At 34.1% G+C, this 20,368-nt stretch overlaps 1 protein-coding gene across 1 annotated transcript in view; it reads left to right on the top strand.

Moving 5' to 3' along the window:
• Positions 1-20,368, top strand: part of COG5 (component of oligomeric golgi complex 5) — a 310,758-nt gene that overhangs the window by 183,919 nt on the left and 106,471 nt on the right. The window contains exons 9-10 of the mRNA XM_019745323.2: positions 9,398-9,510; positions 9,756-9,833. Of these exons, the coding sequence (XP_019600882.1) occupies positions 9,398-9,510; positions 9,756-9,833 (191 nt within the window). The remainder of the gene's footprint in view (positions 1-9,397; positions 9,511-9,755; positions 9,834-20,368) is intronic.

Here is a 20,368-nt window from a genome sequence, read left to right on the forward strand (position 1 = left end):
GAAGTATTCCCTCTGCTTCTATCTGCTGAAAGAGATGGTAGAGAACTGGTATAATTTCTTCCTTAAATGTTTGGTGGAATAAACCAGTAGACTCATCTGGGCCTGGTGCTTTAATTTTGGAGGTTATTATTAAGTACTGATTCAACTACTTTAATAGATATAAGCCTGTGCAGATCATCTCTTTCTTCTTGCATGGGTTTTGGCAAAGTGCGTCTTTCACATAAATTTGTGAGCGTAGAGTTTTGAATAGTATTACTTTATTAGCCTTTAAATTTCCATGAGATCTATAGTGATGTCGTCTTTCATTTCTGATACTAGTAATTTGTACTCTCTCTTTTTTTCTCAGTTGGCCTGTATAGAGGATTATCAATATTATTGATTTTTTTTCAAAGAACCAGCTTTTTGTTTCATTGATTTTTCTCTATTGAGTTCCTGTTGGAAATTTTATTAATTCCTGCTCTACTTCTTACTATTTATTTATTTATGCTTACTTTGTTTTTTTTGTTTTTTAAGATTTTATTGGGGAAGGGGTACAGGACTTTATTGGGGAACAGTGTGTACTTCCAGGACTTTTTTTCCAAGTCAAGTTGTTGTCCTTTCAATCTTAGTTATGGAGGGTGCTGTTCAGCTTCAAGTTGTTGTCCTTTCAGTCTCAGTTGTGGAGGGCGCAGCTCAGCTCCAGGTCCAGTTGCCGTTGCTAGTTGCAGGGGGCGCAGCCCACCATCCCTTGTGGGAGTCGAACCTGCAACTTTGTGGTTGAGAGGAAGCGCTCCAACCAACTGAACCATCCGGGAGCTCAGCGGCAGCTCAGCTCAAGGTGCCGTGTTCAATCTTAGTTGCAGGGGGCAGAGCCCACCATCCCTTGTGGGACTCGAGGAGTTGAACCGGCAACCTTGTGGTTGACAGCTGACTGGCCCATGTGGGAATTGAACCTGCAGCCTTCGGAGTTAGGAGCATGGAGCTCCAACCACCTGAGCCACCGGGCCGGCCCTGCTTACTTTGTTTTTAATTTGCTCTTCTTTTTTTGGTTTTCTAGGGTGGAAACTTAAATAATCTTTAAGTTTAATTATTAGTTTAATTAAATTAAACATCTTAATTTTAGATCTTTCTTTTTTCTTCCTAATATTTGCGTTCAATGCTATAAATTTCCCTCTAAGCACCACTTTTACCACATCCCACAAATTCTGATAAGTTGTTCTTATATTTTCATTTAATTAAACAGTTTTTAAATTTCCCTTCAGATTTCTTTGACCCATGTGTTATTTAGAAGTGTGTTGTTCAATTTTTATATATTTTGGGATTTCCTGCTTATCTTTCTGTTGATTCCTAGTTTAATTTCTTTATGGTCTGAGAGCAGACATTGTATGATTTTTATTCTTTAATAATTTAAGATGTGTTTTATGCTCAGAATGTGGTCTGTATAAGTGAATGTTTTATGTGAACTTGAGAAGAACGTGTATTGTGCTGTTGTTGGCTGAAGTAGTTTATAGATGTCCATTATATCCAATTTTCTGATGGTATTGGGGAAATTCAGCTGTCTCCTTACTGATTTCATTCTTTTTGATCTGTCCATTTCTGAGGGAGGAATGTTGAATTCTCTAACTACGATAGTGGATTCATCTGTTTCTTCTTGCAGTTCTGTCTGTTTTGGCCTCATATAGTTTGACACTGTGTCGTTAGGTGCATATATGTTAAGGATTGTTATGTCTTCTTGGAGAATTGTTCCCTTTATCATTCTATAATGACCTTCATTATCCCTGATAACTTTCCTTACTTTAATTCTGCTCTGTCTGAAATTAGTATAGCTACTCCTACTTTCCTTTGATTATTGTTACAATGGTATATTTTTCTCCATTTACTTTTAATCTCTATGTGTCTTTATATTTAAAGTGGATTTCTTGTAGACAACATATAATTGAGTTGTGTTTTTTGATCCACTTGAACTATCTCTTTTCATTGGTGCATTTAGACCATTGACATTCAAAGTGATTATTGACATAGTTGGATTAATATCTACTATATTCATTACTGTTTTCTATTTAATGCCCTTGTTCTTTGTTCTTATTTTTGTTTTTTACCCTTTTTCTTCCTTTTTTGGCTTTAATTGTTCATTTTATATAATTCCATTTTTTTCTCCTTTCTTAATATATCAGTTATACTTTTTAAAATTTTTATAGAGATTTCCTTAGGTATTGCAATATAAATTTAGAACCAATTGAAGTCCACTTTCAAATAACACTACACCACTTCACAGATAGTATGAGTACCTTGTAATGTGTAATAACAAAATAATCCTAATTCCCTCTTCCCATCCCTTGTATCATTGTTATAATTCATTTCACTTATATATAGTAAACATAAGAAATGTATATATTATATATACATACATATATATGATATAAACATAAACATACATAATCAGATACATTGTTGCTATTATTATTTTGAATAAACTGTTAGGTCAACTAAGAATAAGAAGAAAGTTTTTATTTTACCTTCACTTATTCCTTCTTCAGTCCTCTTTCTTTATGTAGATCTGAGTTTCTGACATATATGATTTTCCTTCTTTCTAAAGAGCTACTTTTAACACTTCTTGCAAGGCAGGTCTATTGGCAACAAATTCCCTCAATTTTTGTTTGGCAGAAAAAGTCTTTAATTATCCTTTACTTTTTTTTTTTTTTTTTTTAAGATTTTATTGGGGAAGGGGAACAGGACTTTATTGGGGAACAGTGTGTACTTCCAGGCCTTTTTTTTTCCAAGTCAAGTTGTTGTCCTTTCAATCTTAGTTGTGGAGTGTGCCATTCAGCTTCAAGTTGTTGTCCTTTCAGTCTTAGTTGTGGAGGGTGCAGCTCAGCTCCAGGTCCAGTTGCCATTTTCTAGTTGCAGGGGGCACAACCCACCATCCCTTGCGGGAGTCAAACCCGCAACCTTGTGGTTGAGAGGACGCACTCCAACCAACTGAGCCATTCGTGAGCTCAGTGGCAGCTCAGCTCAAGGTGCCATGTTCAATTTTAGTTGTAGGGGCCACTGCCCACCATCCCTTGCGGGAGTCAAGGAATTGAACTGGCAACCTTGTGGTTGAGAGCCTGCACGCCAACCAACTGAGCCATTCGGGAGGCAGCTCAGCTCAAGGTGCTGTGTTCAATCTTAGTTGCAGGGGGCAGAGCCCACCATCCCTTGCGGGACTCGAGGAATCGAACTGGCAACCTTGTGGTTCAGAGCCCACTGGCCCATGTGGGAATCGAACCGGCAGCCTTCGGAGTTAGGAGCATGGAGCTCTAATTGCCTGAGCCACCGGGCCGGCCCTCCTTTACTTTTGAAGAATAATTTTACAGGGCATAGAATTTTACGTTGGTGCTTTTTTTTTTTCCCCTCAACACTTAAATACTTCACTCTGTTTCTTGCATGATTTGACAAATGTAATTCTTATCTTTGTTCTTCTATAGATAAGATTCCTCCCTCCACCAGCCCCTGCCCTGCTTCTTGCAGGATTTTATTTATCTTTGCTTTTTCTGTAATTTGAAAATGATATGCATAATTTTACTGTTTTTTGGCATTTATCCAGCTTTGTGTTGTTTGAGCTCCATGGATCTGTGGGTTGGTGTCTGACATTAATTTGGAGAGAGTCTCAGTCATTATTGTCTCAAATATTTCTTCTGTTCCTTTCTCTCTCCCTTTTTCTGGTATTACTATCACATTACTTGTTTATCATACCAGTTGTAGTTGTCCCACAGTCCTTGAATATTCTGTTCTGTTTTTTCAATGTTCTCTTTTCTCTACAGTTTTTGAGGATTTTATTGATACATCCTTAGCTCAAAGACTCTTTACTCAGCCGTCTCCAGTCTACTCATAAGCCCATCAAGGGCATGCTTCATTTCTGTATCGCTAGCATTTCTTTGTGATTTTTTTTCCTTAGGATGTTCATCTGTTTTCTTAAATTGCTCATCTGTTTTTGCATTCTGTTTTGTTAATCCATTAGAGCCCTTAGCATATTAGCTTAGTTATTTGACATTCCTGGTCTGATAATATCAATATCCCTGCCATGTCTGGTTCTGATGCTTGCTCTGTCTCTTCAAATTGTGTTTTTTGCCTTCTACTAGAACTTGTCATTGTTTTCTTGGTGAAAGGCATTGCTATGAATACGCCTTTAATCATGTGTTGGTGTGATATGTGGGGAGGGGCAGCATCCTGCAGTGCTGTGAGGAGGTCTCGCTCTTCCAGCCTGCCTCTACCTTGGTACCAGAAACTTCACAAGTGTAAAATATTTCTCTCCTTTAGGCTAAAGGAGGCTGGAGTTGGGTATTTCCCTTCCCAGGTCAGTTAGGCTCTGCTAAATACTCCAGCAGATAAGGCTCTGGTGAATTAGTTTCTCCTGAGAACAGGCCTTGCTAAGAACAGAGTTCTCTGGCCTATTTCAAATGATTCTTTTTCCTCTCCTCCTCCTGGAAGCATGAGGGGATTTTTCTCTGATATTTATTGTGGGAACCTAGTCAGCCTCTTGGAAATAAATCTCAATATGTAGGGTCCCTCTGTGACTGGATCCCCTGGACTTTTTAACTCTCAGAATTGTCCACACTGAGCCTCTAGCAATTCCTCAGTTACCTTATCAGGTTTTCCTACTATGGCGCTGGTTCCCTCAGCAGTTTCTGCCAGCGAGGCTCTTCTCTGGTAAGTAGCAACTCCCTTCATTTGCTTGTAGGTCTTTCTCATTTATGGGGCGATGGTTTGGCATGTGCCCTCCCCTCTCTTATGGGTCCAAGAAGAGTTGCTGATTTTTCAGTCTGTTCATCCGTTATTTGTTGTTAGGACAGAGTGCCTGACTTCGAAGCTCAGGCTTCTTACATGTGGAACCAGAAATGTAATTGCTAATCAGATTTTTAGCCCCCCCCCCCCCATAACTCACTTGTTTTTCTTGGACGTCTAAATGATTCTTTATCTTTGAAGTTCAGTAATTGGGATATATTTTGGGATTGAATGCTCTATATCTATTTTTTATTCTGTGTGAGAATATGTTATTCTCTTTTATAGAAAAGTTGACCTCAGTTGTATATTTGAATATTTTTCTTTTCCATTTGTTCTTTTCAGGAACTTTATGCATATACCACATCTTTGTTTTCCATTTTTAGTATCTTCTCCTTCATTATATTTTATATATTTGTACTTTAATTTTGTTTGATTCCCTCTTGCCTATTTCCCATGTCTGATTGTGATTTCACCGTTGATCATTATGTTTTGTTATTTCTCATGTGTTACTCTCTTATATCATCACACTGAGAATGTTTCCTATAATTACTTTGAGACAGTGGATAAACTAAGTAACCCTTACTGTTTTTTCCTTTAGGAGTTTCTTTGGTAAGCTATGTTTATCTTTGCTTTTTGCTTATATTCCTTTCCTGCCCTTAGCATCCTCAGATATCTGTGTTAGGCCCCATGTTGCTTTTTCTGATTATTATTCATCCTTGAAATGTACTGCTTGTTCCTTGAAAAATGGTATGGGAATGGTTGGAGGGAGAGACCTGGGACAGTCTATAACTTTGATTTAAGTTTGTTTAGTATTAACCAATGGAGATTTGAGGTTGTAAAACAAAAGTTTATTTGGAGTCTTAAAGGATTCAAATCCAAGAGATGCAGATAGCAACCCGAAATGCTCTCTGGAGAGAGCAAAGAGAGGCAGGGTTTATAAAGGCAGAAACCACAAAATGGAATTCTTTCATGCAAATGTAGGATTCTGGCTAGGTTAACAGGGATTGGTTAGTTCCAATATGCAAATAAGGGGAGTGAAAACTACACGGAAGGAAGTCAAGTCCATGGAGCCCTGTCCCAGGGTGCTTATGGCTCTAGGATATCCTTATGCTGAGTTCATCCACAGGTTTGGCAACTTCATAGCAGCTCTGAGAACAGAGGCCCAAGGTGTGCACAGCCTCCACTTCCTCAGCAGCCTCCTGACTGGATTTTGGGTGACTCTCAGCAGCATTTCTTCCATTTCCCCCCCATTATCTTCTAGTAAAACCATTCACTGGTTTGTGTTTCCTTCCACCTTGGGAACACTTCTTTTGTCAAGTGTTGGCCTGTTCTGGAACTTAGTGTGAGTCCTAGTGAAGCCTTTAAGCAGCTTCTGTGTGGAAACCTCACATCCTCTGCTCTTCTTTCCTCTTTCACCTCATTTTACTTCTAATCGTCTCCCCACGCTGGAGGGCTAAGTCTTACACGATGTCTATATCATTTTATTATGATTTCTCTTTCAGCTTTTCTTTCTTTGCCACTCTGCAACATTGAGCCTTTTACTAGCTCCTTCCCTGGACCATCCATTTCAACACTAAGCAAAGCATCACTGGATAGCCTGTCTAAATTCTTACCATTGATTTTAAGAACAATTTGTTTCTTGCTAATGGTCTTAGATGGCAGCCATCTGGTTCCTTGTTCATTTTGATTTACCTGCAGCATTTGGCATCCATGCTTCATAATCTCAAGTTTGAGCTTTTAGCTGATTCCTTGTTTATTTTGAAGTTGACATTTTCCTCTACTTTTTGTTTGTTCTTATTTTCATTGCTTTTCTAGGGATGAGAGTAGGAAAATGTTTTTATTCACTATTACTAACTGGAAATCACTCTTAAGTATTCTTTCTTTGAGGAACTCTTAGTTTCTTCCATCACTTTGATAAAACTTAGTTTATCCTAAAGCTGATAATGGTGTCTGTTTTTTTTTTCATTCTTTCTCCCCTTCCTTTCTCCCCTCTCCTATGTTCAGTTGTTATTTCATGTTTATATCTTCAAAAAGATGCATTTAGCTTAGTTCTAAGCTATAAATAAGAAAAGTGAAGCCTCTAGAACCTGTCAAACCAGTAGCTGTGATCTTACCTCTTTTTCAGTTTCTCCAAAGTAAATACGAGCAGAAAATATCTTCTTGTATTTCTGCTTGTATGTGGTTTAAGATTGTAATGAGTTGACGCATCCCATAATTCTTTATAATAAAACCAAGCTATACATATTCTAGTAATTTAATGAATATTTCTAGTTTTCACAAGGGCACTACATAGCCTTTCCTCAGTATTATGAGTTCATTCTCTATACAACATATTGACAATTACAGGTTCTTTCAGTATTACCTCTCTGTTCCCTGTACACTTTTCCTGAACAGTCTTTGCACAACACTACAAGTAATTTAAAAATTAATCAGACCTAAATTTCAAACAGGAATTATTCATATTTTTAAAGCCAGTATCTCTTTCCTATATGTTTGTCTTTTTTATTACTTTTCAATTATCAGTAAAAAGTAACAGCATCTCCTTACTAACGGTACATGTAATTCTTTAGTAAACTTAGAATTGGTGAAGAACAAAAGTGAAGCAGCTTACGAACACAGCCTCTGGTTTTCTTGATTCTTGCCCTTTTTAAAAGCAGGCTAGGATAGCTAATCACTGACGGTCTTCTGTACTGCCTGGGTTTTCAGCTTAGTTTGGATGGAAATTTATACTTTTCAATTTGAGATTAAAATCCTTCTTTTTATGTTGAAACAGTTTAAACCTGTACAATAGCTGGGTGTGTATTACATGCGATAACATTGTTAGACGTCACTCTCAAGAATTTCAACAGGTACTTTAGTAGTATTTAATATGTAATTTATATTGAACATTTTTCAGTTGTTCCCCAAAATATTTTCTATAGCTGTTTTTCCCCCAACTTGAACTAGTCAGAGATTATGCCCTTCTATTGGTTGTCTTGTCTCTTTACTCTCTTTTAATAAAAAACACCCCCACTACCTTTTTTGTCTTTTATGGCATTAACGTGTTTGGAGAGCCCCACAATCTGGCTTTGTCTGGATTTATCTGTTTGTTTCTTCATGATTACATTCAGGGTAAACAGATGGGTAGGGTGGTGATGTGTATTCCCCATTACATCATATCAGGAAGCACCACAGTTGTGTTAGTCTGTCTCATAATTGTTGATGCTAAATGAAATCATTTTGTTACTATAATGTATGCTGGATTGCTCCTTGTAAGAGTACTCTTTTTTTTTTTTTTTTTGTAATTAGTAATTTGTGGCACATACTTTGAGACCGTGTTAATATCCTGTTTCCTGTTACATTTCTCTCAGTGTTTTAGTACCAATGATAATCTTTCCTTCAATTATTTTACTATTAGTTTCAAAATGGTGGTTTTTTTATTTCTATCATTCCATCTGCATTTATTAACTGACATCTGTAAAAAGCAATTCCCATCCTTTTTAAACACGACTTTTCACTATGAACTCATGAACTATTATTATTTTTTTTAATTAAAGTTTATTGGGGTGACAGTTGTTAGTAAAGTTATGTAGATTTCAGGTGTACAATTCTGTATTGCATCATCTAATGAATTATTTTTCTAATCAGCATTTTGTAATTGATTATCATCAGTATTATTTTGGATGCCCAAATGTTCCAAATTTATTTTGGGAAACCTCCTTCAGTTAATTTCTTGTGTCCTGTGACAGATCTCCATATGTCTTTGAACACTTCTTTGCTCTCTGGCACAGTATGTATCAGGTTTATCTTCTGTGTTCACTGCTCCAGACAGGTATCACCCTTTTCTCCAGTGAGCCCTGGTTTCTTTTTTTGGGAAATGGTGCTGGATATCAAACTTTGGGTACTAGGTATGCTCATTTCTGTTGAGTCATTTTCTCTCTGTTCATTTAGAGGACAGAGTTGGGAAATACCTGTAATCCCTTTTACATATTTGTGTATCTTTATTTCTGTTTACAGTGAGAGCCTCCATTTGCTCTATTCTAAAATACACCTAAACTAGTTTCAGAATACTACATCAATACTACGTTCAACAACAAGTCTATTAAGTAAAGTACAGTATTTCTTTGCAATTCTTTTTGCCCCTAAAATATATCTTACTAAAGTCCGGGCTCTGTAATTAAAAATTACTAAAATTATTTGTTTCCCCTTGTGTGGTTTTACATTATCAATTTGTAGTGCAGTTAGTTTTATTTGTTTCTGTACTTGTTTGTATTTAGTTTTAGAGTTTGCTCTTTTCATTCTTTTAAAATTTAAATCTATTTTGAAGTATGTAAAACATTTGTATGGCTCACAAAGACTCAGTACTTCCAATCCTGTGACCTTCACCTGGTCCTGTGTTCACCACACCCACTCCCTGAAACCATTTTCAGTAATTTTTTGGTTTTGTTTTATTACCCTTCCTATATTAGTGTGTGTGTGTGTGTGTGTGTGTGTGTGTGTGTGTGTGTAGATCCTGTTACCCTTTCTTTCTTAAACACAAAAGGCTAAATTCATTTTTATATTATAAGAAATTATTTCTAATTTTTCAGTCTGTATATGATTTTCATAATAACATACAGTTTGTTATAATTGGAAACTTTTATCTGTAATATTTCTTTGTCACTCATATAAACAGGGGGACCTGGCCGATCTACCATGCCAACCCCAGGAAATACAGCAGCTTTTCGTGCTTCCCTCTGGACCAATATGGAGAAACTTGTAGATCATATTTGTACTGTTTGTGGACAGGTAAATATTTTACAGAATGAGAAGAACATTAATTATGGATTGTTGTTTCAAGTTGTGTGACCCCATGGGCAGGTTTCTTAAAATTTCCGAGCCTTCAAAATCACTACCTTCGCTGATTATCATGTTTGGAAAGGCTCTGGCAAAACGGCATTTCCCTTCCCTTGCTGCTGCCAGTGCTGTGCTTTACGCTTGTTTCATTTGAAAGTACCCAATTATATATATTCTCCTTCTTTTCCCCTTTTTAGGTCCAACATCTACAAAAAATATTAGCCAAGAAGAGAGATCCTGTTTCTCACGTTTGTTTCATTGAAGAAATAGTTAAGGTATATTTCAATGAAAATATTTTTCTCTTTATTGAAGAAGGCAAAAAGATAATGAGCCAGTGTTATTTGTGTTTCTGTCATACAGAGAGGCTACATGTCAAATAGCTGTAGGGAAATAAGTGTATTTCTTGACAGACATAAATTTTCTTTGCAATATATGTATAAGTACATTTGTTTATTGAGGAGATTATAGTAGTAATACCATATATAGACTAATTTCTGAAATGCATACAATAATTTCCCATTTTCTGCCGTATAAATGATTTATTATAAATGTTTTTTAAAGTTCCACTAGAGAGTAAGACGACGATTTTTGGTAAATAAGAAAATTAATGTTTATAATCCTGTCTTATGAAGTCTTAACTGAAGATGGTAGGATCCACTCGTTGTTACTTTTTCCTGAAGAGCATATTGTTATATTCATTTTCTATATTCTGAAGTCTCCCTCCTATCAGTGACTGATCTGCAGGCCTCTGAGCAGTGAGAATTCCTTCTATGCGTAGGAATCCCTGACTACATTTTAGTCATTCATTTTGATTTGTTTTTGAAAATGATTTGTAGAATAACTGATTATTCATCATTAAATATTAACACCTAAGGGCTCCAAAGGAAAAATTTCTTTTAAGTTTCCGGTATCGTGGTATAGGTGATTTCCTTTATAGTTCAAAATTTTAAGTATTTTATACATGATCTTGAGGATTTCCCAAACTACCTTCAGTGTCGTGATTCACTAAGAGCAGTCACAGTATTCAGCATATCGTCATGCTTGTGACTGATGTATTATAGGGAGAGTGTCAGCAAAGGGAAACGGTGCGTGCATGGGGTGAAGTCCACAGGAAATCACATGAGAGCTTCCAAGAGTCCTCGCCCACTGGAGTTAGACAGGACACCCTTAATTCCAGGTCTGCCAATAAGTTTTGGCATCATGCATGAAATGTCATCTTCCAGGGATGTTCGTTTTGAGCCTGGAAGTCCAGGATTTTCATCAGAGGTCAGTTCCCACCTAGCACATACCGTATTTCTAGACTCCCAAAAGAAAAACATGTGTTTGACATAAACCACATTATTTGTACACACAGTTTAGATACAGTGAGCACTCCTATCAGAGAATCATGGAGACCCTCTCAAAAGCAAAGTTCCAGATGCCAGGCAAGGACCAGATGTGTAAGCGGGCATTTTTAACTATAGCAGTCTCGGACCTGCTATGTTAACTCTTGTTTGCATATACGCTTACAATGGTACGTAGCTACTTACATTACCCTGCGTCATATTTGGTTTTTAATTGTGTGAAAGAAACAATAAGATGCTTTTTATCAATTTGTATAGTCATTAATTTTTTCCATTTACTAGTAGATGGGATTACCAATACCAGGTCTTCATTTTTATAGGCAAACAACTGCACATGAAATGTTATCATTCATTCCTTCTGATTTTGGTTATCTTTCTACCCAAATTAATTATTTATTCTTTCTATGCATTGGCTTTGTTTCAAGCTTTTACTATCTAACCTTTTATATATATTTTGATTCTTTTTAATAGTTTAATTAATACTCTACTAACAACACTAAAGCAATTCTAATGAAACTATTGTAATGTTTAAGAGTATAAAGAAAACATTAATAGTAAAGGAATAGTGCCATTTAAAGAGGTTTATGTTTGTGATATTGTGCTGAGCAAACTTTCTACATTAAAAACACCTGTGAATTCTCATCAACATTCAGTTGTTATAGTGAATAGACACTGGCCATTTATGTGGGTCTTTTATATGTAATTTTCAAAGTAAATTTCCAGTTTAGTTGATATTTGTCTTTTAGGGTAATATTTATGGAAAAATACTAGTCCCTCTTGGAATTCAGTGGACTCATCTATATTCAGAGATGAGCAGTCTTACCTGAAAAGTCTAAAATAACTTCTAACTCTATATTCTTGGGAATTCCAGGGCAAGAAGAAGGTGAAAATACTCAAAAGAAAATATCTGTTATATATTGCAAAGATAGCACATAAATTTTACTATATTTACTATAATTTCTTCAAAATAGTCTTTTCCTTTATTGTAAAGCTATAAAAAATATTTTTGCTAATTATGTAACTACCGTGGAATATTATCTAGGTAAAATAATTAAAGGAGAACCTTTGTGAAAATTGTAGAGTTTTAGAATGATTTGAGTCCCTAAATAATGACCCTTAAAATTTTCAGAACATTTTAAACTTCAGTCAATGATGACATAGATCTGGTGGTTTGGGTCATTGAAGATCTATGTCTCGACCAACATCTCTAAATCATTTTGTAATCTCTTTTTGAGGAAAAGATTATGAACAGAATGTTCTTACACTACAAGATTTTGCATCTTCAAGATTTTTAAGGATATGTCCTGGTATTAAACATTCTCATTCTTTCAAATTTAGTGGTTTAGCTTTTTAAACCTGTGAATATATTTTAAAAAAATCAAAACCAGGTAAATAATTTAAGATGAAACAATATTAGAATTATGCTTTATGCTTTATACAATATCTGTTTAGAAATTAATGCTTCTTTTCCCTAGAGAAATCATTTCTAGCAAATACCTTTTTTTAAAATTGGAATCTACGTAGAACACATTTTAGAAATATTTACATATTACATTTTTGTAAACAGTAGTCCATATTTTGAAATTCACTGGAAGCTAAATTAATAAATACTTTCTCTTTGGCTTATAATATGGAATATAAACAGACTTACTTAATGTCACTAGGAAAATTAAGAATCCATTTCCCAGGTTTCTTTGTTTTTAAACTGATTGTAATTCACTATAAACTGTGATAGGATTTCCATATTTGATTTATTTTTGCCAACTTGTTTTATATCCACAAAAATTATTTGCATTTTCCTTTGTTAAATAATTTTTGTAATTATTTTTCTTTTGTTGTAGTTCAATACCTGTAGATTGAAAAAATTAATGGTCTTTATTTTTATTAAAAAATTAAGTAGAAAATACATCTGTTACTTATGTTATCATAGCATCCATTATGCGTTATGCAAAACCCATGGAGCTGTACAACACAATGAGCTAATCCTAATGTAAACTATGGACTTTAGTAAATAATAATGTATTGATAATGATTCATTAATTGTAACAAATGGGCCACACCAATGCAATTATGCAAATGTATAGTCACATATCCACCATTATAGTATCATTCAAAATAGGTCCAGTAATTTCACTTCCCTAGAAATCCCTTATGCTATACCTAGTCATCCTTCCACCACTTTTCTCCATGAGCCCTGACAACCCCTGATCTTTTTACTATCTTCGTAGTTTTGCCTTTTTCGGAATGTCATTTAATTGGAAACATACTGTAGGTAGCCTTTTTCAGACTGGTTTCTTTCATTTAGTTAGTAATATGCATTTAAGGTTCCTTCATCAACTGTCACCCCAATACACTTTAAAAAAAAAAGTTTCCTTCATGTGTTTTTGTGACTTGATAATAGCTCAGTTTTTTAAATCACTGAGTAATATTCCATTGTTTGGATGTACCATGTTTATCCATTTACCTATTGAAGGACATCTTGTTGTTTTCATTTTTTTGGTAATTATGAATAAAACTGCTATAAACATTCATATGCAGGTTTTTGTGTGGACATAAATTTTGAGCACACTTGAGTAAATACTGAGAAATAAACTTGCTGGACTGTATGGTTAGACTATGTTAGGTTTGTAAAAAACTGCCAAACTGTCTTCCAACATGGCTCTATCATTTTGCATTCCCACTAGCAAAGAAACAGAGTTCCTGTTGCTCCACATCCTCACCAGCATTTGATATTGTCAGTGTTTTGGATTTTAGCTATTCTAGTAGGTGTGTAGTGGTATCTTATTGTTTTAATTTGTATTTCCCTATAGAGTATTAAAAAATTAATTTATGGAAAAATATTTTCATTCGTTAATGTTCTAAGACTTTATCCATAGGAATAAAATTTTGCCACACTCATTATTTAATAATATTTATCTGTTACAGTCAATCCAGGTCCTTAATATGTCGTAAAATATTCTGAAATAATTTTATAAGATTAAGTGTAGTTTTTTAGCATTTGGAAAGCCAAATCTCAACAATCTCCTTTCTGAAAACCTTATTTAAGTAGTGTCAAAGGCAGGATAGTACAGTGATTAAGAACTGGGTCCTGTCAGACAGAGCTAAGCATTCCTCCATTGATTATGCAACCTTGGGTAGGTCCGGTAATCTTTCAGAACATCAAATATCAAATGAGGATGATAGTACTACCTATAGAAATGAGGTATTCTGAGGGAAAATGAGATAACATAGACTTAATTCAAAGATTGGCTTGATAATTTGCTCTCATTATTATTATGTCAATTTTTTAAAAAAGATCTTGAAACATTTATTTAGGGGTCTTAAACTTACCATGTGCTAGGTAATACAGAACCCTGCCATGTGACAAAGTCAGTTTTATTTAACAGTTCTATTAACGTGATGTGCATGTACATTATTAATTCATGCAGACTATCAGAAATTTAATTTAAGACATTATACTTCCTTAAATAAGACAATATCAAGGATTTTCTATGAATGTCTCATTTTACTAAGGAATTGTGAGTTTATGGTCTAATTCGGTAATTTTGTAGCCATAAAAACAATGAGAATGATTTTCCTTAGTTCTGGTCTGTGAGATCTTGTGAGAATTGTTAAACCACTTATTCTCTTTTATTAGGCTCCAAAAAAGGGTTTACTTTAAAAACTTGGTGTTTGCAAGCTATTTGATTCTACTTGATAGGGAGAACTGTACATATTAGTATTCAGAGTCTAATCTTAGGAACATTTAAGAAGAGAAAAAATTCCCCATGATGATAGTTTCTGTAATGCTTTATTAGTTCCGGTTTTGCAGTAGATACTCATGTTATAAAGAATACATCAAAGTGTAAATAGAGCATAAATGGGTTGAGTATAAAATAAAACTTGACCTGTATTGGCTGTTAACAAATTTTAGGAATACAGTTTCACTGTAGAGCCTTTTCAAAGCTTTTTCTTAGTTAAAATAACTAATTTTTCTTCTGTTTAACTTAATAAATACCCTGGCAAACCTGTAAAATTAGCCTGTTATTTTCAGTTCATACTGTAGTTTGAAAAGACACATTCATACCTATTAATCATATTAATTATTTATGGCATTTAAATATGAATATACTTTTTTCCTCTTTCTATATGTATATTCTATAGTTTACTTGAATGAATAAATCATTTTTTTCCTCTTTTTGGCTAAAATCATTTATTTTAAATTAGAATTTTAGATTGTTTATTTTGTATCTTTTAAAACCAGTTAAGAGTTATAGTATTACTATATAAACATCAATATTATTTAACACTTTGTTTGAAAGTGAGTATAGCAAATTACTGACAAATTATTCAGGATCCACACAGTGGAAAACAAGTTGTAGATTCTTATCTGTGGAATTAAGCCTGTGAAACTGTATGTGGGAGGGTAGATAGGATACTTTGGTTTTCTAAGCCAGCAGTTTTTAATCATCGAACAGAATCTTGTAATCGTGTGGATAGGATGTCTTAGGCTAATTTGGAATGTGTTCAGCATTTTGAGCAACTATAGTACTAATGAGAATTGTAATTATGAAAAATAATGTTTTCTTTTGCTTTTTTAGACACAGTAAATGATTTCATTAGCATTGAAGACTTAGAAAAATTTTAGAATACCCAAATATGAAATCTTTTTTAATTTTATGAGAAAAACTTTTCCCTTATCTGTGGCGTCTCAATTTGATTAATCAATTTGAAAATCAAGCGGCAATAGCCAGTTACATTTCTAAGTCAGATATTATCAACAAATACTGTTATCTGTAAAGGTTAGAAGATTTCTGCTTTTACTCGTTAGGAGAGGGACCAAATAGTCTTAAGGGCTCTTTCACTACAGTACAGATAAATTCTAAATAAATTAGACAAGTATAATTTTAAATGCACTGTTAGACGTGCAGAAAGGTAAGAGACTCTTATATATATCCAAAATAATGTAAACACATTTTAAGAAAGAAAAACTGTATTAAAATTGTAATACTCACTATATACCGACAACAAAAGATGAATACAAGTCACGTTTGACTTCTGCAATTGCAATAGGTGCTCAAAGTGGTTACCATCAATGTAATTTGAATACAGTTTTTTTCCTTTCTTAAAACGTGTATACATTTTTTGGCACCTTCTGTGTGTGTGTGTGTGTAAATACGTATGTATTAAGAGTATACATGTATATTATATTTGTATGTATATTACATATTATGTATATGTATATTACACATCTATGTTTTATATGTAGTTTACATATACATTATATATATACATAGATATAAATACACACACACACAAGTATACATAAGCAGATAAAACAGTTGAAGTTGTAGTGGAGATTTCTGATCTACAAGTCATTGCTCCAGGGTCACATGTTCCTGTGCGTGATGGGGTCAGCTCACTAGGCTGTGGGGCTCTAACAAGATGGAAGAATAAACCTGATGGTCTTGCACGAGCTGAGACCTTTGACCCTGGCTGACATGGTCTTCAGTAACAATTCCTCACTCCCATGAGATACAAACGCCGATCCTCTGTGAAGGACAGCATTTCTAGTTTCAACCATCAGAATTCTCCACACATTAAGGTCAGCCAAATACGAGCTCACAGTAAAAAATCACCAATCCTCTAAATAAACTGGAAGCTGTGACTGAGAGTTAGCAGGAAAAATAAACACAATGTAAGATAGATTTTAGGCTTTTAAAGAACTTTTACAGGAGTTCAGATGTTAGAATTATCTGGTAAAAAAAACTCCTGAAATATCTGTATATATTTTAAAAATAAAGAATGGAATAAAAAGTGAGAAACAAATCATTGTTTAAAAAGACCATTAGATCTAATAAAAGAACCAAATAGAACACTTAGAAATTAAAAATAAAATTATTCAAATAAAAAATTTAGCCGATGTTTTAAACAGATACTATAGAAAGCCAAAGAATGAATTAGCAGCCTGGCAGATAGAATTGATGAAATTTTAGAGAATTCAGGATAAAGACAAGGTTATGGAAAACCTGAGAGGTTAAAAAACTTTGGAGGATTAAATGAGGTTTAAATATAAGACTAATTGAAAAAGGAAAACCCACAATCAAGAAGAACCATGTCATCATTTCAGTACATGCAGAAAACATTTGACAGAATCCAACATCCATTCCTGATAAGAGTTTTCAGCAAACTAGGAATAGAAGGGATCTTTCTCAACCAGATAAAAGGCGTTTAAGAACAATGAATGGGATGGTAGAAGATGGGGGATTGGGTCAAATATATGGTGATGGAAGAACTGACTCTGGGTGGTGAGCACTCAATGTGATAAATAGATGATGTATTACAGAATTGTACACCTGAAATCTATGTAACTTTACTAATAATTGTCACCCCAGTAAATTTTAAAAAAAGAACAATGAACAGGTGAAAATCATACATAATGGTGAAGACTGAATGCTTCTCTAAAACAAGGGAAAACACAAGGATTTCTTTTTGTTCTCGCTGCTTCTATTGAGCATTACCCTAGTAGTACAATGAGCAAGAAAAAGAAATAAAAGACTTCCAGGTTGGACAGGAAAAAGCAGAATGGTCTTTTTACAGTTGATATGATCATCTAAGTAAATAATTTGATGGAATCTACAAAAAAGCAGCTAAAACTATAATAAGTGATTTTTTTGCAAGATTGCGGAATACATATACAAAAATCAGTTGTAGGTATTAGCAATGTATAATTGAGAATTGAAATTTAATAATTCCATATACAATAGCATCAAAGAATAAGAAATACTTAGGAATAAATCTGTTAAAAGATGAACAACATCTGTAAACTGGAAACTATAAATATTGCTGAGAGAAATTAAAGACGACCTAAATAAATAGAGATACCTTATTTACGTGTGTGGGTTTATAGATTCACTGCTGTTAAGATGTCCATTCTTTTCAAATTGATCTGTAATCCCAACAGATGTTTTGGAGAAATTAGCAAGCTGATTCCAAAATTCAAACAGAAATATAAAGAATCTGGGATGGCTAATACAACTTTGAAAAAGAAGAGCAAAACTGGAAGGCTAACAATATTTGATTTCAAGACTAACTATAAAACTACAGTATTTAAGAGTATGGATTTGGAATAAAGACATATATCATTGATGCAGAATAGAATTCAAAAATACACTCCCACATACATGGAAAACTGATCTTCAAAAAAAGTTGCAAAGGTAATTCAGTGATGACATAATAGTCTTTTTAACAAATAGTGCTGACACATTTGGATATTCAAATGTAAAACCTAAAATTCTAAAACTTATAAAAGAAAACAGAATAAAATGTCATGACATGGGAACAGGCAAAGATTTCTTAGATGCAACACCAAAAGCTCTAATCATAAAATTAAAAATTTGGTATTTTGGACTTACTCAAAATTAAGAATTTTTGCTCTCCAAAATACTCCAATAAGAGAATACAAGACAAGGCATAGACTGGGGGAAAAATATTTACAAATTATGTATCTAATAAAGGACTTATATCTAGCGAACTCTCAAAACTCAATAAGAAAACAAAAAACTGAGTTTAAAAATAGGCCAAAGATTTGAATAGGTACTTTACAGATACATGTCAAATAATCTCATATGTAAAATTTAACAGACCTGACCATCCCATACCAAATGTTGGGGTTGGTTAGGATGTGGAGCAACTGTAACTCATATACTGCTGATGGGAAATGTAAAATTATATGAATATTTTGGAAGACAGTTTGGCAATTTCTTTAAAAAGTTAAACATACACATACCACATGACTCAGCAGTATATTCCTAGGTATTAATCCAAGAGAAATGAAAGAATATATCCATACAAAGACTTGTATAAAAGTGTCCATAGATCTCTTCTCCCTGTGTCTTCACATCGTCTTCCTTCTGTATGTGTCTGTGTTCAGATTTCTTCCTGTGAGGACAGCAGTCGTATTGGATTAGGGTCCACCTTAATGACCCTGTTTTAATTACTTTTTCAAGATACTGTCTTCAAGTATGTTCAGGTATGGGTGGGTTAGGTCTTCAACCTGTGGATTTTGCGAGGACACGATTCGGTCTAACCGTGATTTGCGTTGATGTCAATGAAAATGTAGAGAAGTGGACTGATTTGAGAATTATTCAGGAAATAAAGCGACAAATTTTAGTGACAGATTAGAACTGGTGAGATGCAGAAGATATCCAGGATGACACCCCTCGTTCTGGTTTGACAAAGGTCCTGGTAGATAGTAGTGACTTCATTTGAGGGCATAAACTGAGAAGCACATTTAGTATGAAAGATGATGAGCTCAGTATTCACGTGCTCATGTAGCATCCAAATGAAGATGTCAGTTAGGCAATTTAATCTGTAGATTTGGTGCTTAGAAGAGAGGCATAGGCTAGAGACTGACGTTTGGGAGACATCAGCTCACAGGCAACAGTCCATGTCGTGATAGTGGATAAGGTTGGCTATAGAGAGAAAAGAAAGTACCTAGACAGAGTCCCAAGAAAAATGCAACTTATGAAATTCCCATAGAACTCTGTTTTCCAAAGTGGTGGGTGTATTTTAACATGGAAAAAGATAGTTATAATTTCTAGCTATATATTTTAAGTCTTATCCTTTAAACTATTTTTGTATATTTTATATTGACACATTTTATTAATATGTACATAATTTGTATATACTTTTGAAACAAATAACCATATAGTATGAGTTAAAAAATATATTGCATTCAGTGAGATAGGAAAACACTGCAACAGAGGAAGCAACGAGTATCCCAAGAGGAGAATGAAACCAGGAGAAGATGGCGAGAGGAGCCAGGGACAGTTTTAAGAAGTGGATGGTTCATACTAATTCTAGTTTGGCTGATATTATATTTAAAATACCAGTATACCATGCATTTTCAGTAAGGGCTGTATTGACCCCAAGAGGGAAAGGGAGTTCTGTTTTCTGGGAAAGGGGAGGCACAACAAATCTTAGATACTACAGTTGCTGGTGGCCTCCAGAGCTCACCCTACCCTACAAAATCTTATTCCTTAGTATTTAATTTTCCTTGTTTAGAAAGAAACTAAGTTAAATTTAATATTAATTAAGTACAATTATATAATTACATAAGTATAACATATGTAATATATACACATACAATTAGTTATTTAATTTAGTTTTCCCTTTGGAGGGACGATAATGAAAAGAAAGGTTGACGAACATTGCAGTAAACTATACGGAAAGGGTTTTACCACTGTAGTTTGACTGTACTTTCTAGGCAAGAATATGAGAGAAAGAATTTGAGTTTGATGAGGAACTTAACATTTTTACCATATGTATTTCAGTATTGAATTTTTTTATATCAAGAATTTATTCTTCTGTTGAGAATTAGGTTAAATTATCTAAAATTGCTCCTCAAAAAATTTAGAAAGAATAAAGAAAGCATTATATTTAATTCTATTACCCAGAGATAACCTCTGTTAACATTTGTATAGCTT

The sequence above is a fragment of the Rhinolophus sinicus genome, linkage group LG09 (assembly GCF_036562045.2).
Source record: "Rhinolophus sinicus isolate RSC01 linkage group LG09, ASM3656204v1, whole genome shotgun sequence".
NCBI classification, from domain to species: Eukaryota; Metazoa; Chordata; class Mammalia; order Chiroptera; family Rhinolophidae; genus Rhinolophus; species Rhinolophus sinicus.